Source organism: Raphanus sativus, chromosome 7 (assembly GCF_000801105.2).
Source record: "Raphanus sativus cultivar WK10039 chromosome 7, ASM80110v3, whole genome shotgun sequence".
NCBI classification, from domain to species: Eukaryota; Viridiplantae; Streptophyta; class Magnoliopsida; order Brassicales; family Brassicaceae; genus Raphanus; species Raphanus sativus.
In genome coordinates, this window is record NC_079517.1 from 15,140,688 (window position 1) to 15,164,085 (window position 23,398).

The 23,398-nt window shown below is 35.9% G+C and overlaps 1 protein-coding gene and 1 pseudogene across 1 annotated transcript; both read left to right on the forward strand.

Moving 5' to 3' along the window:
• Nucleotides 1-1,925: 1,925 nt before the first annotated feature.
• On the forward strand, nt 1,926-15,921 carry LOC108815491 (protein GRAVITROPIC IN THE LIGHT 1-like; annotated as a pseudogene).
• Nucleotides 15,922-17,798: 1,877 nt separating this feature from the next.
• Nucleotides 17,799-23,242, forward strand: LOC108817135 (golgin candidate 5). The gene is made up of 20 exons (XM_018589744.2): nt 17,799-17,956; nt 18,093-18,313; nt 18,459-19,372; nt 19,456-19,527; nt 19,660-19,734; nt 19,801-19,915; nt 20,078-20,139; nt 20,231-20,278; nt 20,466-20,750; nt 20,829-20,888; nt 20,961-21,044; nt 21,149-21,214; nt 21,305-21,403; nt 21,487-21,705; nt 21,790-21,904; nt 21,987-22,207; nt 22,493-22,552; nt 22,648-22,761; nt 22,854-22,928; nt 23,020-23,242. The coding sequence occupies exons 2-20, from the start codon at nt 18,166-18,168 to the stop codon at nt 23,026-23,028; spliced, it is 2,841 nt and encodes a 946-aa protein (XP_018445246.1). The 5' UTR covers nt 17,799-17,956; nt 18,093-18,165; the 3' UTR covers nt 23,029-23,242.
• The last annotated feature ends 156 nt before the right edge of the window (nt 23,243-23,398 follow it).

Sequence of the window (23,398 nt, forward strand, 5' to 3'; positions counted from 1 at the left end):
TTGTATGATTTAAGGGTATACAAACAAAGACGAACTTCTCTGTCTCTTCTTTAATTGCATATGTCAGGTCACCGTTTTTAAATAAAAATAATAATAAAGGCTAGGTAAAGAGAGAGCGAGAGTTGACTGTTAGATACTGGGATAGACTCAACTAACTTTAAGCACCTAATTCTCCAACCGCATTTTCTGCTTTCTTCTTTCCTCCTTAATTACCATCATTACTCTTAATATTATGACTTCTATTTCTTTATTATGATTTATAGATATTGTAATATTTACAGGATTTATAATACTATGTATCTATACTACTATCTATTAATATGACATCTTCTTTCAAACAACATCAAAGTAACTTGCGTATACAGAATGCAACATTACATCTCGATATTTGTTTTAAAAACGTATCTATATATAAACTTGGTTGCAACTATAAAGCAAGTAATTGCGTGAGCATAGGAAAATGAAAAAACATTGGTAGAGAGAACAGGATAATAGTATTAGAGTACTTACATGGAAACCTTAAATGTCTTGTGCTATGTAACTTAATTATAATAATGCTAATAAATATTCCCTAACCAAACTTATATGCTTGTAGACTCAAGCAGCGTATAGTACTCCGTAATAAACAATAGTACTAGTAATTAGGAGTAGCTAATAATTAATGGTGAAGGCAGGAGAAGAGTTGTTGAACGCTAAAAGAATGAGCAGGGAAAGATAACTTGGGATTATTTTGGGTGGTCAACGAGAGGGAGAGAGGGCGTTGACGGATCGTTACTCATTACTTTCAGCGACCTTAAAAGGAAATGAATGCTCTTAATGGGTTTGCCTCCAACCCCTTTCCATTTTCTCCAACCTCTCTTTATTACTTAATCACCATGCACCTAGACCTACATATAGGATGATACTCTACATCATCATCTTTCATTCTCTCTCTCTCTCTCTCTCTCATCATCATCTTTCATTCTCTCTCTCTCTCTCTCTCTCTCTCTCTCTCTCTCTCTCTCTCTCTATATATATATATATATATATATATATATATCTAAACTATTAAAGCTGAAGTACAAAAAGGAATTAACCCTTATAGTTGCACAAAAATTACATATCTATGCCACTGACTTTGAACTCTGTCGTTTTATCTCTCATCCAATACCAAATTATTTTGCTTTTTATAAAGTCGTATTTAACGTTTCGTAACCCACAACATTCGGCTGTCTGGTTTGTAATAAAATCTAATGTTTGGGCTTTTTATATATGATGACCGAGATCATTGTCTTAACTTATTAGTATTATAAATCAAACCGTAGAAACTTGTATTGAATTGTCTTATAACAAACCTAAACCATAAATTTCAGAAAACATGTAATTTAATTTAGACCAAGATGAGATAATGTATCTCCATATCAACCCTTTCTTTGTTGTAAAAGTACTCATTAATCTTCCATAATATCGATTACATCTCCTTATATAGAAGTACAAGTAGGTCACAATATATTAGGCCTAATATGGCTAATGGGCCTAACAAGGTTAATGGACATCCATAAACACATGATTTACAACACTCCCCCTTGGATGCCATAACCGTATCGAGCTCGTAATGTGCTTAATGTTGCTTCGTTAAAACCTCTCATGGAAAACCCAAAACCCAATGTGGTAAAAAGGGAAACCAATGACAGGAAAAAGAGTACAACACACATTACTCCCCCTGGTTTGGACCTTCGTGTAGGTCTCTGAGTCTGCGCATCTAATCTGGCGAACATGCCTCTCGTACGTCGCGGTCGGTAGTGCCCTTAGTGAAGGGATCAGCTGAAATCTTCCTTGAATGAACTGGTAGCTTCCTGAACGTCTTTATGTCTTCTGGAACTTCATTAAGATGAGGTCAGAATGTACATCTTCACTGCTGATCACTCTATGTCCTGGTTGGACGGATGGCACTTGACTGGTACACGGATGTAGTTGGTCTGGATGACCTCGCGACTCGCCTCATGAATGGTAATGATCTCGGCATGATTGGATGATGTTGCTGTAAGTGTCTGCTCCATGGATCTGCAGGAAATCGCAGTCCCACCATAATATAAAACGTCTCATGTTTGTGACTTAGCTTGGTCTGGGTCTGAAAGATATCCTGCATCAGCAAATCAACCAAACTTTTCTTTGTTTTGATTAGTATAAATGAACCAGGGTCTTTCGTCCATTTCATAAATATGGTCGGACATGTTCTATGGTTCTTGACCATAACATATGGACTTTCTATTCATGGGAGTATCTCATTCGTTTTCATCCATCTACCTTGGATGGATTTCGACCATAAATGCTTTTGTATATCCATGATCCATTCTGATCATGCTATCGTCCGATGTCCCGTTCATAACTTTTGACCAAAACTCCTTCATAAACCTTTCTTCAGTATATGTGTCCATAGTCTGTTCATGAATGGCTACCATGTTATGGTTTGATGTTCCTCAGAACTAAGCCATTTTGGGTCAGTATGACGTTCCTCTTACTTGGACATTTCAGGTCGGAATCAAGACCTAAGGGAACGGATCTGAACGGGCTGGGACAGAACCATGATGATTAAGGTGGAACTAGGTCGAACATGACACTAGTTGATATGGATCCTTTGGCCGTGAATATGATGGATTCATCCTCTTATATTCTCTGACCATATCACATTATGTTCTTGGTACGTTGGATCATAGATCCTAACCCATATACACGGCTATGATCTCCATTATAGATCATTGTACTCCTATCATAGCCTGTCCAAGAATCAGCCGAACTTAATCATCCTTTTCTTTCAGTATAAACACAAGGAATTTCTTTCATTTCATATGGACTGATCCTGAATCACTTAATCTTATTATATGCAGCTGCACTTTGATTCAGTCCATGAACAACTTAAGAACAAAGCTTGTTTTTTGAGAATTTCTTTCACATCTTTCTTTGGTACCTTTATTCTCTTTATCCAGTGATCCATATACTGCTTACTACACCATTATTTCTTTCATATGTGTCCAGACAAAATCAATCTCGATTTTCTGTAGTAGCATCCACCACATAGGAGCATATCTCCTTATAAACTGTTCCTTGGCTCTTGTGAGTGTCCTTGTGTAATCAAGCTTTACTTGAATGTTATATGAAGGATCATAGACACACTAGACCACGTGGTCATGTCCTTTAATCTCACGGATTTTCTTTCTCACAAGACCATTCACTGGTTTTATCATTTGATGGCATTTTCTGTATGTACGGCCGATACGTCCATCTATCTTTGGATTCTTTGAATCTCTTTGGAATCCCACGTCCCTTTCTTTTCTTTATGAGTACTCTCACGTGGGTTCGTGATCCTCGCTTATATCTCTCATGCTCAAGTGCTTTCTCTTATGCATCTTTATCACTTGTGTGTGTATGTGTCGACACCTTATATGATGTTCCATCGCGTTCTATCGCGTTCCAGACATGATACAATCGATTGAGATTTCATTCTTATCAGGACCACTAAATACTTTGCAGCTTGGCGTCCCAAGCCACATTGTATGGTACCTGTACCTTAGAGCCGGCCGGCCTTATCTCAATGTCTGGTCTGGTTTCCTTAGTGTGACCTCGGATCTATCATTATGAGCACCTTTCTCTTTCTATCTGAGGTTCCTTATACATGGAACATATTGGTCTATCTTATATAGACTTATAGCACTTGATTATGTCTCTACTAGGACATTTATTTCGTGGTGCTAAGCTGGTATGACCTTAGTCATTTATTCGGGTCTGTCTGGCATATCATTTCCATGATTCTCTTTCTTTGTATGGGATTGGACGTCCAGTATAATGTTCTATGGTCCGAGGATCTTTGCCAAGACAAGGATGGTTAATACCAATCCATTTCTCTTATCACTTTTATATTTACCAGCTTATTTCTTTCTCCTTGATGTTGGATAGTCAGATACATCTTATATGTAATCCGTGTACCTTGGCCACAATCTGATCATCTGATCACCCATGTTTGGCTCATGGTCTTTTAGAATTCGTGGGAGAAAGACATCTTCTCTTATCCAACATATAATCCCAATCTTATCTCATCTTTTATGAGTTTCCATCCTAGACGGCACACATGTTTGTGGTGGTTTATACATAATTTCTTAGGATGGTCTATGTCTGGATCATGACCCTTTATCATTCTTAGATGGGATTATCTATGCTCACTTTATATGGCCTGATGCATCTCATTTCTCATACATGTAAATTCGTGATGTCCCCAAGCTTGTAGACTTTTAGTCTTAGGAGTTAATGTCCTTAATCAAATATCTTTGTGACCTCTGTATGGAGAGTCAGAGAACTAGAAGTTCATACATCTGATTGTCTTTAAAGGACAGTACAAATGAGCTGTTATATCCGCAAGATTATAGTGTGTTCATGTATCATAGGGTTATCCTCTCTCCCCTTCATGAACATGCTGTGATTTGCGGATGCTGTAGACTTTTATAGTCTCAACCTTATAGGTTATGGCCTAGTCGGCCAATTTATGCTTTTATGGACATTTATCATGTTTCACTTTGGCTATCATGTTCATGTTTTTATAGTATGGTCATGTATCATACGGGTGTGCATTCTCCCCTTCATGAACATGCTATAAAATTTGTTTGTGTAAGAACACTAAACCATTATGCCATTTCGTGATGCTTGGGACTATTTAGGCTCATGAGTTTCCCTTGTGTACATGTTTCACAACGTGAGATGGGATAACTCTTTGTGCCTTTGTAATATTTAACTTTGCATCAAGTTTGGACCAGGATGGCTAGTCCGGTCATGCCATAAAGTGTTTAATTTCGTGGTCAACCATTCAGGTTACCATAGGCCTTTGTGCCTTATCACACTGATCCTTAGCATAGTCTTGATCAGTGTAGCCTCGACCCCTTTTATATGCCTTGGGCGATTTTTCTTTCAAACTCTAAAGGAACATTTATGTTTCCTTCGTTTGCCCATATGTTCAATATGGAAACCATTCACACTTTAAGTTTTATAACTCAATGGGACTTCTCTTTGGATGAATAAAATCTTGCCCCTTTAGGCAAATGCCTTGGCCGAGGTTTGTATTGACTATACTCATAAATTTATCATGCATTAGATTTATCATCAAGTATATAAATCAGACAGAGGGATTATATTATGTGGACATGTGCAATCGGATTTGTCCACAAAGATGTCTGACATGGGGCTTACTTATAGTATGGACATGCTCAACGGAATTTTTCGGAATTTGTCCATACTACTCCTTCATTGACATACTATAATTCTTAACCCAAAGATTCCCTTCTCCATATATATATGGCACACTTACTTGGTCGGGTGTTGTGGTATCAAAATACTGCGGACTGATCCACGACTACGACCATGGTAGGAACCAACGACCACGGTTATTGTGGTTTCCATGTCCACGGTCGTTCGAGTTATAATTGCCTTGACCACGGCCTGTATGGGATTGATATCCACGGCCTGTACCATAGTTATTCACGTGACCATATGAGGTGAATTGATCACGCCCATGTCCTCTCCATCCACCACGGTCACAGTCGTATGGTTTAATCATTATGGACATGGTTAATTTTCTTTGGGTTCTTTCACCCTTTTCCAGCCTTACTGGCTATAGGGAATGGGTTTGATCCAGGATGTATTAATTATTTTGCTCATCAAGCAATAGACATTATCTTCCTGATCATTATTGCCATATATGATACACTTCCCGAGTCCTCTAGACTTCAAGGTAGCTAAAGTGTTCATAGCCCAATCTAGAATATAATTAATATCAATGCATATAGATTCTCATGCCACACGGCCATACGAGATAATAAGGTTCCACGGCCACTGTATGATTAATCATAATATTTGTTTTCTCTAAAACAATCGGATCATACAAACAATTTTCAGTTGGATGCAAGTAGTAATTAAATCAAGCATCTATATTCAATCTCAACAATCAAGGTGAATAATGCAACCTAATAAGGTGATTTCTATATGCAATCAATCATGTTAAAAAATAAACCTTGCAACTTTTAAGGAAATCGGATCAGATTAGGAAATTTAGAGTTTTGAAAACAAAATTGGGTTTCCTTTTCCGATGTATTCAAAACTGGAAATATGACTTTAAATAAATTTATCAAGTCGATTTTAGCATTCCTATCAAGTTTCTATTTTACTTAAACTAGAAAAGGAAAAATTCCAGCAACATTAAAAGGCAATTCAAGCAAAAAGGAAATTTTTCAAAATAGGAAATTTTGCATTCTAGCAATCAAGAAACTTTCATGAATGTTTCTAATCAGTTATAGCAATTTTATATTTCTATTATTGTCGATTTTGACAATTCAAACAAGCAAGAACATGAAACAATTAATTATGGATTCTTAGTATTTAGGGTTTTACCTAAACTTTGATGTTTGTAGAACCGGACCACCGAAAGCAGGAACAAGTTGGATCGCGAACTGAATGACCGGAACGGCCTGGAATAGATCGTGTCTTAGGTTTGAGTAAAAATATTTTGTAGTTTTATAAAACTTAAACAAAAACGAATAAAAACAAGTTAGTATAGATAGATCAAGCAAATCGCAGAAAAAAAACAAAGTATAGAGAGAGGCTGCGGTTTAGGTTTTGATTAGAGTTTTAAGTCAAGTTGACGGCGCCCCTTGTAGTAGCGAGTGAGAGCGCGTCCCAGATCTGATAGACACGAGTTTGGCGGCTCTGTATTCCTCTAGTCAAGAGCTTCGATTTGATATATTACGCGTTGTCTAACTCCTTACGGTTTGAAAGATAGAGCAATTTGAAGTTGTGGCCGAATTAGGGTTTTGAATCGAGGAACACCTTGTGTTCTTATATTGTTGCACCAATCTCTTCTTAGTTCATGAAACAAACACAATGAGTATTAGAAAACATGAACATTATAATCTAAACAAGATATCAGAAAAGAACTAAGGTATGATGAATTTAGCTTTCATAAGATTTGAATTCGGATTAGGGTTCCAAAAATCAAAACGGCGCCGCGTACTGTTACTGCGAGTGCAGGCGTGTCGGAGATCGGAACGACGTTCTGCTTCCACCGGAGTAATCCTCTAGTCAAGGGCTTCACATCGGTATGTGGATCGTCTTCTGAGTCCTTGGGGTTTGAGAGATATGACGATTTTGAATCGCGCCGTTTTTAGGGTTTCTATGACGGATTCAGAACTTGACGGCGCGTCTTTAATTGGAGCGTGAAGGCGCGTCTCAAATCAGATCGACACGGGAGTTGTGGCGATCGATTCGCCTCATTGTGGGCTTCAATTTGATATATTACCCGTCGTCTGGATCCTTATGGTTAGGGAGAACGAAGGATCTGAAGTTGCGTCCGAATTGGTTTGAGATTTCCAGAATTAGGGTTTTGAGGCGCGACTTAGAACGGACGGTGAGAACGCGTCTGAAGTCCGATTGAGGTGAGGTTTCCGGCGTTGGATTCGTCTCATCGAGATCTTCAATTTGATAGGTAGCTCGACGTCAGAGTCGGAACGGTTTGGGAGGAAAGGCGGTTTGAAGTCGCGTCCGGAACTAGGGTTTTGTGGCCGCCGGATTTTGTCTCAGGGTTTGAGTTTCGTGCTGATAACGTGTTGTAAAAGTACTCATTAATCTTTCATAATGTCGATTACATCTCCTTATATAGAAGTACAAGTAGGTCACAATATATTAGGCCTAATATGGCTAATGGGCCTAACAAGGTTAATGGACATCCATAAACACATGATTTACAACATTCTTAACAATTTTTGTTTCTTAATTGAATATGAAAATAAACGTATGGTATATTAATCTAAACCAAATATGGTTAACCGGTTTGAAAACATATCCAATTTATGATTTGTTTAAATTACGACATCATAAGATTTATGCCCAGTACAAAAAACTATTTAACAATATTTAGTACATCCAAAATCGAAACAAAATTTTCCCAAAACGATTTCTACATATACTTAATAACAATTAACTGTAGAATATCTTTACTAAATATTTGTTTCCCAAAACAAAACAACATTTTTTTTCTATTTCTACGCTTGCTCCATATAAATAAACAATATCAATTAACGAACGCAATCAGCATATTCAGATTTTAAATCTTACAAACACGTAATGCTTATCATTAAAAAGTATATTCATTTTTATCATTTCTCTTATTTAATTTCTACAGCTAAATCAGAAAAATTCTACAGTTTAAATTCTACAATAAATTTTCTACAGATACAATCCAATCAATCGGCTCCAATGCTTATCATTAAAAAGTATATTCAATTTTAAATGTGATATCATAAATAAGGAAAATATATTAATTAAGGTTCACAGACATAATATTTGTGAGATTTTGCGTGTAACTCACAACTAACCAAATCTTTTACTAATTTTTCAAATTTAACATACTCTTTCCATTCACAACTATATATATCGACTCCATCTAACGTCAAAACATATCAAAGAAAACTCAAATCCTAAACATGTCTATCTTGACGGCTTTTGCTCCTTTCACAAAACCGAGACCATACAAAAACAATTGGAGAGTTCAAGTGAAATGGTTGCATTCTTGAAAGCAACACACACTTTTCGGAGGTGATAGCTTTGAGATGGTTTTAGCAGATCAATGAGTAACTTTATATTTATTAATGTTTCTTCTACTTATAGCATTACCTATGTTTCTTTGAATCTAATATATTCATGTGTTTTTTTTAGGGAAACAAGATCCGTTTCTTTGAATCTAATATATTCATGTGTTTTTTTAGGGAAACAAGATCCAGGCTTCTTGCAAACGAAGTCGCATGTACCGACTTCAACATGGTTTATCCATTGATAAATGGGGAGTTGTTCAAAACCGTCGGTTTTTGGTTAACCGAAATTTTGAAAATCGATTCCGAAATTAACCGAATTAAATTTTGGTTCTGTTCGGTTATCTGTTAATTTTGGTTTTTAATTTTATTTTCGAAAATAACAGATTTTTCGGTTAATTTTGGTATAGTTTAATTTAAAAAATCAGATATTTCGGTTAAACTCAGTTTTTTGGTTAAATTCAGATATTTTTGGGTTTTCGATTAATTTTGTTTGATTTTTTGGTTATTTTTGGATATTTTTGGTTATTTTTGGTTTTAAAGTTTTAAATCTTTATTCTGAAAACCGAAAATCAAACCGAACCGAACCGAAAATCGATTTATTTTTTAAAATCCTACCAAACTGAACCGAATTAAAAACCATAACCGAACCGAAAACCAAAAAATCCGATTCGGTTTGGAAAAATTGCTGACCTAGACAAGACACACCAATGTCAACCATGAAAAACATATGAAACTATAACATAACGAATATAAAAACATATGATTATGAAAAGTAAACATCCGCGCGGGCGCGCGGATCAAAAACTAGTATATATATATGTGTGTGTATGTACAATGCCACCTAAGTATATATAAAGATATATATATATATATATATAGTACAACGCCACCTAAGTACATGCATCTGATTCACTTGACATGTTAATTTTGATTATCTTATTATATAAAACGGAAAGATTTGTACAGTTTCAAACACTAATATATATATATATGCGACATCCATGACATATCTCACAGGCTGTTACTTGTGTATATATATATTTTTTTCTTGTTGTAAGTTGTAACCATCGTTCAAACAAGGTAGAGTACGTACGCAAAAAAAAAAAAAAAAAGGTAGAGTACGCACGCGCGTAAACGAGAAACTTATACGTACGTACGTTAATGGAGGAAGGTGTGGATAAGGAAATTGTTTAACGGGTTAATTACATTAATTTATATAGAGAGAGAGAATGTGTAGTGGCAATTAAGATGAATCAGCAATTATCAAAAGCTTTCATCAGATTATTTTTTTTGTTTCTTCCTCTACTATTCTCTTTGTTAGTCGTACGGCCGATGGAATTGTTAGTTAGGAAAGGTAGATAGAAAATGTACAGAGGGAAGCAACCATAATATTTACGTTTACCACTTGCTCTTTAATTAATTAACTAGATTTTGATCCGCGCTTTCAAAACGCGGGTTTATGTTTGGTGAAAATTTTATATAATCACATTTATATAATCTGTTTTGTATATGTATTTATATAATCCGTCTCATATATGTATTTTATATCCAGATTTATGTTCGGTAAAACTATATTATACATGTATTTTTAGGTTTATAATTTTGAATTAGATATTTTAAATATAAATCAATATAACAGTTTTTATAGTTTTGATCGGTGTTTTGAAATTCGATTGAGACCTGCGGTTGAACGGATTACCGGTTGATCAAAGATAAATTCAGTTCGGGTTTGAAAAAAAAAACAAAATTTAAAAATCCAATAAAAACTACTAAAATCGAAATCCAGTTACCGGTTGAACCACTGGTTGAACCAATAAACAATTTTTATTTTTTATAAATATTTTTTGTTAGATAGTTGGGATTATATTTAGGAAAAAGCGGTTTAAAACCAAACCATTAAATAGTTTGAGAAAAAACGATGCAGTTTCAAACATGTCCGGTTGGAAAAATATTAAAATGATGCAGTATCAAACACGGAATAATCACATACCAAAATTGAATTAGGAAACCGGTGGTTAATGACAAACCAAAACAATTAAAAAAGAAACCAATGCAAAATGTCCAAAATGTCATTAATGAATACAAAAAATGCCTCTTTAATAGGGGTAAACAGAGTAAAAATCTAAATGTGTTTGTACTTTAATAGTATAGATGCCTAATTAACCTCTCTTCACCAATGTTCTGAAAACCGACGGAAAATTGAACCGGACGATTTACCGGGTCACTGGGTCATTGGATCGACCGTAAGTGGAGCCACAAATTAATAAATGATTTAATTTTATTATATAATAAAAATAAAAATATAGAAACTAAAGTTAATATTTTCTAAATGTTTTTTAAAACATAAAATAATAGTTTAGATATATATATATTTTATATTTAAAAACATCTAGAAAATGCTTAACTTTACTTTTTATATTTTATTTTTATTTGATATATAAAATATCAAAAATAGTTTAGACTATTTAAAAAAAAATTGTAACTAGTTAATATGACATCTAAAAAATCAAAAATAAAATTCATAAATATTTATGTCTAATGTAAATAATAAATTAAATTTCAAATCCAAAATAAACCAAAAGTAACACATCATTGTAATAAATTGTCATAACAAAAATAAACTAACACCAAATCACATCAACTAATTTTGGTTCTCTCTAGTTTCTACCATAGTTCATTTCATATTTTTTTTTTAGTGGCATAATGAAATCTTCATCAAAATCTAAAAATCACAAATAAAATAGTATAATTGGTATTATGTATGATTAAAAATCAGAAAATTTAATCTAAATTATAAAACTTATCAGCAAAACAATATACACATGACTTAGAACACGTAAACCTAGTACTAGAGATTTATAATAAACAATATAATCAAAAAGCAAAAAGACAAAAGAGATACAATATCAGCAGAAGTGAGCAAAAAAAAAAGAAAATGATAAAAAAACTGAAAAAACCTAATTTTTTAGTTGGAAATTTAAAATATAAAACAAAATCTAAAAACATAACTAAAATATATATATATAATATATATATATATATAAATTATCCATTGGTTCAACCAGTAGTTCAACCGAGAGGAAGTTTTGGGTTTTGGTGGGTTTTTGCGGATTTTTAAATTTTAGGTTATCACAAAACTTAAACTGAATTTATTTCGGATCACCGGATTTACCGGTTCAACCGTGGATCCGAGTCGGTTTCATAACACCGCTCTTCACTTTATCTACATCTTCTCTCAATTACTCTCGATTACTATTTGGGTAAAAGTTTCCCCTTCCACGATAAATCTTTTACACATGTTCGCAAATTAGCCAAACCGTTATATTTTGGGGCTTTTCTTTATTCAGGACGAAAAAAATCAACAAGCATTGGAAGTGTGCGTACGGCCTACCGAACCAATTAATACAAACGTCTAGCTTGGTTCATGCAACTGGCTATATTTTTTTTCTGGTTTTAACAACTGACCATCCTTTTTATTTACATCCTTACAAATTACTACGATCCATAAAGAGAACTGGCCCGCCAAACTATGATCTCATACTAAAGCAAACGTGTTATGCAAATGTGATACTAAGTGTGCAAACGTGTGAGGAAAGAATGGTGTGATAGGAGATTGTGCCAGCTGATAAAGACTGTGAAGACGACCTGCTAACTTTATTTATTAGTACAATGCATTCGATTCACTTTTATACAAGATAATTCATAAATACATATATGTCAAACGTTCCTACTATTCTTGCTACTTCCAACAAGAAAACGAAAGATGGATAGTTAGTTGCGGACAATCAGATGAAACTAATTAAAGACACGAAATCGTGACAGAGCTAGCTAACCAGCTACTAGCCAATGAGTTCGTACGTACCATATATATTGAGATACACCATAAATTAGATCTCGCACATATTGCCACAGGAATCTTACATAGAAAAAGAAAAAAAGACACACACACACTGACAGTAAGTATAAAAAAATCAGATCATTGTACGTATGGAGAATTCAACATGTGAAGTGATTTTTGCTTAATACAACTTCGTGGAGATTCTTCTTCTTTTACTTTGATGTTATCGCAAATTCCCTCGGGGACAAGGCACTTGATATTAACAAGATACTCGTTCACAAATCAAAAAAGAAGAAGAAGAGAAATCGACCAAAATAAACCTTATACTCTTGGACCCAGCATATCGGATTTTTGGTGAACAATGATCTGACTGCTAGCTACAAACCCTAATTTTCTAATTTCATCGTACAACTCACGTAATTTATGGACAACTCCCCCCTTTTTAAAATAAATAAAAATTAAATATTTTGGGAGTAAGATAATTATTTTCTAAATAATTGTGGTTTGTTGTCTAATGCTGATACGAGTCAGCGATGGTTTGGGATTAAGCGGTTTATTAAACTGGTCTTGATTAGTTGTTGGACAATGTAACGACGAGTTTGTAAGACCATGATTAACCCGGGCTCTTAGGGTGGGGTTCTTAGTTTCGGTTAAGAAACGTTTCTTAGCTTTTAACTAAAAAAATCAAGAACCGTCTCTTAAATAAGATATAAAAGCCGACTCTTAGCCGAAAAGTAAAAAAAAAGTGTCAAATCATGAGTTAAAAACCCCAAATTAAAAACCCGAGTTAATTATACTCTAAGTCGTTTTAGACTAAGTCTCTCTCTCTCTCTCGAGGATAAGATAACACACGCTCTTTCTTGTGAGGTTAGAAGGTTGTTAAAGATCCAGAAACAGAAAGAGAAGAACACTATCATTGTAAAAAGCTTGAGCTTGAGCTAAGTTCTAGTCATTTGCTAGCTGAGATAGCTCTGGTGTGAGTATATAGCTCCTTCACATTGACCAAGGGAAGTAAACAGCCGGTAAACAAATCTTGAATTTGATTACAAAGTGAATCCAAGTAGATCGCAGTAGATTGTAGGCTAATAATCATACAATAATAATGTCTAATTAAACTTTTTGAATGTTTAAGTATAAATTGCATAAAAACTATGCCATATACTCCGTACACATATCAACAAATACACATATCAACAACATAATACAAATTTAAATCCTAAAATTATTTTGCTTACACACGTGCCTAAGTGTATCAACCCATTCACCCTGCTGACACTATACTGCAAATGATAACCATGACATGTACATATATATATATATATATATATATATATATATATATATATATATATGTGTATAAGTGTCTCAACCCTCAACCCATCCACTACTAGTTTACTACAACTGATCATGGTAACCATAAGTCATAACACGTATATATGTTGTATAAATTGTTATAACTTATAACTAATGACCGTACGCAGTGCCGGACCTGGACCTTTAGGCCAAGCTGATGAAGCTCAGGCTTCCAGCCTTACTAATTATAAAGACGTTTCGGCCACATTTTCCAAAATTCCCTTTGGTTTAGTGGTATATTTCCACTATCTAAACTACTGAGCGAAAGCAATCTGGTCTCTGACCGTACGTTTATACACGAGTTTAACTTTGTGATTGTCTTTGCGTGCGCATAAACATGCTATATATCTATTTATATAAAGTAGGGTTTACTCTCTCCTTAGAGAGATACCTAGGATGCCACATAGATAAGTCGACTCCCCTGCTGCTGACACGTGTCTCTGAACAAAAACGCACATGTCTTTGTTATTCGTTTCACTTTGTGCGTCGACGGCGATGACGATCGAGTGTCCTCGCTTTCGCGAAACTGATTGCGTTACCATTCTCTGTATTTAATTCCATTAATACAGTTGCCCACTACGAGTTCTTCAATGCGTCTTTTGCGTCGGCGAGATCTGTAATTTCTGGGTATAAATACTTCGGTATTTCTCTGCTGTAAGTCGCGATCTCTTCTTCTTTCGACTAATCATCTCATATTATCTTCTCTTATACTCATCTCTCTTAGTGGCTAACTCGAGAGTTATTTTACCAGATTTGAAGTCAGGCAAACGTTCATCTGTTGTTGAGGCTCATGATTGACGTTAATGTGAGTAGTTTTCTTTTTCAGATCCTGATTTTTCTGATTTATAAATTTCCGGTGAACTTATCCTGATTGATTGCTCTGATAGTTTTTTTCCGGTGAACATGATCCTGTAATTTAGCATTATTAATACTATCATCTTTCCTTTCGTGACGATAGTGTTTCTTTTTAGCCGCACCAAACCGGAACCGAGTTTGTATTATTAGACACAGTGGAAGGTCTGTTTCTTTGTTTTGTTCTGTAATTATGAATAGCTGGGTGTTGCTTGAATGTAAGTGAGATTAATATATTTGAATTTTGGTTCCTATTGGTTCAGCCGGAGCAGCTTCGATGGACCGAACGGCAGCTGCGATGTCCCAACATGCAGCTCGCATCAGAGACAGCAGTATCAATTTCATCTCAAGCAGAAAGACCAAGAGCAAACTGCATCAGACAGTGGTGGCGTGTCTGCAGCTTCTGCGTTGGCTTCCTCTGTTGTTTCCAACAGGCACGCGAAGTTCGCTCTTGAATCTTACATCTGTCGAAAAATCTTCCAAGGGTTTGATCACGAGACGTTTTACATGGACGGAAGTTGTCTTCTCTTATCAACCCGGACCAGTACCGTCGTGACTCCTTTGCTCAGTTCAAAGACATGAAGGCAATGGTACCCATGGAGCTGCTTGGGATCTTGCCGACTTGCCATTTTGGTAAGTTCTGCTCGAAGAAGTACCTTTCCATCATTCACCACGAGATGGAAGAGTCTTTGTTCGGAGACTCGGAGCAAAGGGAGATGGTTTTAGCTGGTAACCACCCAAGAAGTCAGTTCTATGGAGAGTTTTTGGGGTTAGCCAAAGCGGTATGGCGGCTTCATATCTTGGCCTTTTCGCTCGATCCGTCCCCAAGTCACTTTGAAGCAAACAGAGGAGCCGAGTTTCACTCTCAGTACATGGAAAGTGTCGTGAGGTTCGCGGATGGCTGTGTTCCTGCGGGTCAGGTCGTAGGATTTCCTGTTGTCCAGGATTCAAGCTCGGCCATCAAGGGAAAGGGTCCATCATCAAATCCAGAGTTTACTTGATTCCAAGGGCCTAAAACTTATGTTTCATTGAGTTCAGTTTTCATAGTAATGTCATGTTGGTTAAGTTAAATCTTAGTTTTTGTAAGAAATAAAGTGACCGTTTAAAATAAGAGTTTTAAAAATTGGAGTAATAATGTTTTAATTATTAATCTAACTGACTAAAGTTCACGTAACATAGAAGTGTATACATGACAAAATTCGACGTCTTATAACGAATAATGTAATAAGTTATATGTTCTTTTAGACGAGGAATCTCTGGAATCAATCTAACAATACTTCTCTTGGAAACACTTTCTTCACCTGTCACAGAGAGAACATGATTAAAGAGATGAAGAAGAAGAGCCTTTCCATCATTATAAGAAAGTAAAAGAGAATAAGGAGAAGAATCAGAATAAAGAGGTCTTTTAGAACAGTACACACATGAGACGAAACCGTTTCTAAGGAAGTAAGGTATGCATGTTCGGTTCAACAAAGGGTGTACCTTGCCATTTTTAGTTTCCCTCTTCCTCATTCACAAAGTTAATTCTTTTCTTGATTCATTGCGTAAGTACAACTTAGAGAAAACCTTTTTCTTTGGTAAAAAAAAGAACAGACTTAGACAAAATCTTTTAAAAAAAAGTTTACAAAACCATTTAAAACTAAATTTGACATAATTATTAATTTTGTTTACTACTAAGATCAAATCTACTAAAAAAAATCTACTAAGACATCTACCCAACATTTTCTCTCATTAATATTTAATTTTCAATTCAAACAAACTTTTAATATCGTTTTCAGCCAGCAGATGATAAAATAGTGATAAAATATTGATAATACATAATCTCTGCAAAATATTTTGATACTTTTCCCTAACAATTACATAATATAGTTAGCCAGTGATTTGAAAAGAGAAATTGCAAAATTGTTGTTGATTTTATAAAGTTTAGTCTTTTAAACTTTATTTACTAAATCAAGTAGAAAAATACAAAGAATTTATAACCATAAAAGAATACCAAAATGCTACGATTCTATCATGCTTTTATGAAATGAGAAAGTAAATTTCTTATTTTCTAACTACACTCAGTATAATTTATCATATACAAGTGAAATTTATCATGTGTATAAACAGAGAGTAACACTTGAAGCAATGTTCTTAAAGAAGTACTTTTAGAAAGAAACTGATTGGTTTGAGATACATGATCTCAAATTATTCACATATGTAAAAAATAACTATGTACATTAGTTGTGTTACGTGAGTTTTAATGTTATTTTTATAGTAGAAAATTTATTACGCTATCCGAATAATTTATAGCATAAAACATATTAGTGGATTTATGTCCGTCACATATAAAAATAACTATAACTCTTTTATGTTCTTTTCTTAAACATATATATATTGTAATGTGCACATTTATATATAATAAATAAATGTATTATTATTTATTAAAAAACTAAAAATTTAAAACTAAAATAAATATTAAAAATATAATGTTATTTATCACAGAATAGTGAATTAAGGTTACTGTCATTATAATTTCAAAACAAAAAAATTTATTATTATGATCTCATAATTCTTTCTTATTTGTTTGGTTATAATATTTTTAATGTAGATAAATTAATTAAAAAAAAGATTATTGTAATTTTCCGCCCGTAGGGCGGACCGACCCTAGTAATTAATATTCTTTTGTGGAATTCAAACAGAAATACAAAAAAATGAAAATGCAATGGTAAATATAAATGACCGTGTCCTAGAATAAAATAAAGCAGTGAAGAAATGTATATAATATATATAAAAAAATGTCAAATAACGACTAGAGACAAGCATCAGATCGTGACCCCCTTTTTCCAGTGCGAGAGGAAAAAACTAGCAATGATTTGTAATGAATTTTAAAGCCACCGACAGAGTAGGTATAGTTGAAGAGAAACAAATAATACTTGATCGGATTCGTACTCGAAGAAACTAACGACAAAAAAAAAATATATGGTGGAAAGATAAAAAATGAAGAAGAGCAGTGCACTCAAAACGAATATGCATGTTTGTGAGCCTTGTTGGACGGGTTTGCTTGCTGCGCAAATTAATGGGCTCGAATAGGCCGTAAGCTAGTTCTTTCTGGTTTCCATTAAGTGTAAATTGGGTTTCAATTAGCGTATTCTACCAATTGACAAAACCATTCGTCAAGTAATATAAAAAAGTCTAAGACAGAAAGTTGCAACGACGTCGTTTATGCCACCCGCTGGAGAAAAAAGAAAAACAAAAAAAAGAGTTGGATTTGGATCTAAATTCGATCACGACGCATCTCCTAAGCTCTTTCTGATCCCAATATCAGGTAGGCAAAATATTAATAGGAAGATGCTCACCTTGATTGAATCTCTCTCTCTCTCTCTCTATATATATATATATATATATAACGTGAATTAATCATTTGATTCCTACTGATACGTCTCTCGATTTCGTAATTTAAGCACAAGGGATGGAGATGGATCTGATCCGGTGGTGATTTTGTGAGATTAAACAAAGTTTTCAGATATTGTGGTGATGGCTTGGTTCAGTGGGAAAGTATCGCTGGGAGGATTCCCAGATCTCACTGGGGCAGTCAATAAATTCCAGGAGAGCGTTAAGAACATCGAGAAGAATTTCGACAACGCCCTTGGCTTTGATGACAAGTCCGAATCTACCGGTGAAGGTACCTTTTTGATCCATCTTCTCTTGCAATGATACCGTTATTCTGGGGCGTGCCTTTGGATCTTAGGCTGATTTATGATATATCTAAGGGTTCGTTATATCTGGTACATAAATATATTTTTGTTTCTTTTTTTCTTTAAATGCAGCTTCAAGTATGTGGCCACCTGCAGTTGATACCAAAAGTCTATTTGATCCTGTAATGTCCTTCATGGGTAACAATTCTGATGAGAAACTTGATACATTGGAAGACTCTGCTAGTTCAGAGAATCCACCTCAAACCGAAGAAGAAGAAAAAGAAGGAGGAGGATCTGGTGAGGTGGACACTGAAAAAGAAGGAGGATCCGTTGAAGCAAATAAAGAAACAAATGTGACAACAGAAGCTGAGGTGGCAGAGACTGTTGTTTTAGATCCCAAAGATGGCGAACCTGAATCTCAGATGGCTCTACAAGATTCTTCTGGATACTCGGCTCAACATCCTGGTGACACGAGTAGTTTAGAGCCTGATGAGAAGCACGAATCGCGAGAGTCACAGCCAGAGCCACCCAAGTCCGAAGAGGGTGGATCAGAGGCAGAGGAGGCTGTGCCTGAGGAGGATGCTGGAACAAATGAAGCTTCTGTAGGAAACAGTGATGCTGTTTTCGATGGACCGCGTGAGATTGCTGATACGGATGAGACTAAAAACGAACAGGAAAGCCAGAGTGAAAATCTGGAGAAGAGAACATCGTCTGTAAATGTTGAAGTTTCACCTGATACAGATGATCTTAACAGGATAGAGCCCTCTGATGCTCAACTGTCTTTAATTAATGAGTCGGCTGGTTCTCCAGATGAGTCTTCTGTGCTGAAGAGATCTTCCTCGGATGAAATTTCAGAGAGAATTGTAGAGTTGGTTTCTCGTGAACTGGATTCAAGACTTGATGGTAGTGAAGTAGTTGAGAGCCAGCGTTCGAGCTCTGCAACAAATGCTTCTGACTCTGTTGATGTTGTTATGGAATTAGAGAAGACTAAAAAGGAAATGAAAATGTTAGAAAATGCACTGCAAGGTGCTGCAAGGCAAGCTCAGGTACATATTAAGGTTTCCATTACAGGGTTGTTCTACAGCTATGGTGCTTCTGGACCAATTTTTATGGTAAATTGTTTTTACAGGCAAAGGCTGATGAGATTGCGAAATTAATGCATGAAAATGAGCAGCTAAAATCTGCCACTGAGGATTTGAAGGTATTAGAGAGCACGCTGAAAGTTCATATTTAATTAGATGAAATGTTGATTATCTTACTCATTCTTACCATCTTCGTTTCCTTCGTAATGATTCTTAACCTAAATTCTTATACCGGTTGTGCTCTGAAACAGAGGAAATCCAATGAGGCTGAAGTTGAGTCTTTGCGAGAAGAATACCATCAGAGAGTTGCTACTCTTGAGAGGAAGGTATATTTGCTCTTTTGATTCTTCTTTTTCTTTATAAATAGACCTTCATGGTTCACATCTCTGTAGGTTTACGCTCTCACCAAAGAAAGGGATACACTTAGAAGAGAACAGAACAAGAAAAGTGATGCTGCGGCCCTTCTGAAGGAGAAAGATGAAATAATAAATCAAGTTATGGCTGAAGGTAAGGTTACCTTTTGGAATGCTTGGGATCATGGATTGTAATTTCGGTGCTATTTGTTAATTGTTCAATGCATCCCGAGAGGGAACTGTAACTGTTTGAAAAATGAAAGGACTTCATTTTTTGCTCAGCTTGAGCCTTTGATGTTAATGCCCATCATTTCAGGCGAAGAGCTTTCGAAGAAACAAGCTGCTCAAGAGGGTCAGATCAGGAAGCTGAGAGCTCAGGTATGTAATGAATGTTTACGTCTTTCACTCTTACTAGTACCATCAATCTCATTGCTTCTTCTCTCACTTGCTTATTTTGTTCGCGTGTTAGATTAGAGAGGTGGACGAAGAAAAGAAAGGACTGATCACAAAACTTCAGGTAATTGATGTCGCGAGCGATGCTTTTGTTGTTTTACTATGTTATTAAGGATGAAACACTTGGAGGGCTTGTCTTGATTTTCCAGAAGCTTTTGTTAAAGCATTGCTCGAAATGTATCTTCTTGTAGGCATGATAAATATCTAAAAGAGCCAAACTTTGGTGTGTTGTTTTTTCTGTCATTTTTTAGTCTGAAGAAAATAAGGTAGAGAGTATTAAAAGGGACAAGACAGCTACAGAGAAGCTGCTGCAAGAGACCATAGAAAAACATCAAGCCGAACTTGCTTCTCAGAAAGAGTATTACTCGAATGCATTAGCTGCAGCAAAGGAAGCTCAAGCATTAGCGGAGGAGCGTACCAACAATGAGGCGAGAGTAGAGTTAGAGAACCGTCTAAAGGAGGCCGGAGAGCGGGAATCTATGCTAGTACAGGCGCTGGAAGAATTGAGGCAAACCTTAAGCAAAAAGGAGCAACAGGTTTGGTCTAGTCGATCAAATTCGGGACATTTACTACTGGGATCCAAGTCGGTAATATTTATTATTATTTTGTTGCAGGGAGTGTTTAGGGAAGACATGTTCCGTAGAGAAATTGAAGACCTTCAAAGACGTTATCAGGTATATCAACACGTTTTGGGATGAATTAATAGCTCGTTCTGCTTACGCTTTCTAAACTTAATTTTCCTGTAGGCTAGTGAACGAAGGTGTGAGGAATTAATCACCCAAGTTCCTGAGTCTACAAGGCCTCTCCTAAGACAGATTGAGGCAATGCAGGTAGTAGCTGATCCTTATGGTTTTTTTTTGGAGAAGTTTTCCTGAGATTAGAAACTTCAAATAAAATATGTAATATTGCATGCTTCCTATCTGATTGACTATAGGAAACTACTGCCAGAAGAGCAGAAGCTTGGAGTGCTGTAGAGAGAACTTTGAATGCCCGACTGCAGGTATTTTGAAAATTACTGCTACACCGCTCATATTCAACTATTTATTTTTATGTTCTCTTACCGCTCTGTTAATTTTCTACGAATATTCAGGAAGCAGAAACTAAAGCTGCCACAGCTGAAGAGCGAGAGCGCTCTGTGAATGAACGCCTCTCTCAAACCTTATCAAGGATCAATGTTCTTGAGGCTCAGGTTTTCTATGATCCTTGACACTGTTCTTCATCAGTATTACTGTCTGTTCTCTAAATTCTAGCTTACCCGGTTTTCCTATCCAGCTTTCATGTCTTAGAGCAGAACAGAGCCAGTTAAGTAAGTCGCTCGAGAAGGAGAGGCAAAGAGCGGCAGAGAATAGACAGGAGTATCTGGCAGCTAAGGAGGAAGCAGATACCTTAGGAGGTCGAGCAAACCAACTTGAAGTGGAAATCATGGAACTGCGGAGAAAACATAAGCAAGAGTTGCAAGAATTGCTGATCCACAACGAGCTTATTCAAAAGGTGCTGCATAGTTTTACAGACACACTTTTATTAGTTAAAAAACAGCCACGATGAATTTTCTTTACATGGCGAAAACTTTTTCAGGACCTAGAAAGGGAGAAGGCTACCCGTTTGGATCTTGAAAGAACTGCCCGTATCAATTCCTCGACAGCCTCTGAACAGCTTCCCATATCAAGGCAAAATTCTACCTATGAGAATGGTATGATGCATCTCAATATATATTAATATTCAATAAATGCAGGCCTTGCGCATCTGTGATTTTTTTTTAACTGTGTCATCAGGAGGCTTGCAAAGAAAGCTCTCAAGCGCAAGCAGCCTTGGGAGCATGGAGGAAAGCTATTTTCTGCAAGCTTCGCTTGATTCGTCAGATAGATCTTCTGAGAAGAGAAGCATGCCTGAAGCAACTATGAGTCCATACTACATGAAGAGCATCACACCGAGTGCTTATGAAGCCACACTTCGACAGAAAGAGGGTGAACTTGCTTCTTACATGTCCCGCTTGGTAGGTGTAAATATTCATGTCCGTGTGTAGCTCCATTGGCTGGAAACTGGCATTGAAATGGGAATTAGGTTCACACCAGTTTGTAATCTCAGACTCCACCTTGGATAGGTTAAAATGGCGCACTATGGATGTTGGGGATCATACTGAGAAATTACAGTTCTTTAAGCTGGTTTAGAATGTCTAGCGCTAGCTGTGTAGGCTTGGTTCTTAGTATCTGTCATCCCCTAATATAAAATCTAACTGTAAAATTTTAACCTATTCTGGTGGAATATTGTCCTGCGACAGGCGTCAATGGAGTCTATCCGAGATTCGCTAGCTGAAGAACTAGTCAAAATGACCGCAGAGGTATATATAACGCCGAGAGTTCTAGACTTGTTGTGTTTCCTGAGAAGTGTTATTAAGGATGTGAGCGTCTAATATTTTGGTCACTGTGGATGTAGTGTGAGAAATTAAGGGGGGAAGCGGATAGGGTGCCGGGCATAAAAGCAGAGCTGGAAGCACTAAGACAAAGGCATGCGGCTGCTCTGGAATTGATGGGTGAACGAGATGAGGAGGTAAGAGATGTGAATAAATTACTTGTAGACAGCAATAACAGTGGTAGGCGTTGAATTAAAATAATGATATAATAATGTGGGTTTGGTGGTAGTTGGAGGAACTTCGAGCGGATATAGTAGACTTGAAGGAAATGTACAAGGAGCAAGTGAACATGCTGGTGAACAAGGTAAGGCAAACAAACATACACCAAAGTTTAGTCACAAAATGTTCGACAGGCTCTCATGTTCTCAATTGTGCATTTTGTTTTGGGTTAACAGATACAATGAGAAAGCAACGAAGTGTTGATAGGGTCAGGCTCATGAATAGGACCATCATCCTTGTTTCCTCCTATTGGTTATACCACCAACCTGAGGCTCCCTGCGTATTTTTTTTGTTTTCTGTTTTTTTTTTTTTCCTTCTCAGGAAAGGCTTTGTAAAACAAAGTATTGCTGTTCGAACGAAGATTTTTCTTACTGTTTATTCGTAATTATTTGGAGACAATGCGAGTACCTGGTTCTTTGAGAGACAGTTGACTGAAGTCATTAGTGTTCTTCGTTAAAGAAACCATAGTAGATATCATCAATTAGCAAAAGCCTGACTCGGATGAAGCCCTATAATTAGAGTTGTCATAATCGGGAAGCCCAAAATGTATCTGCT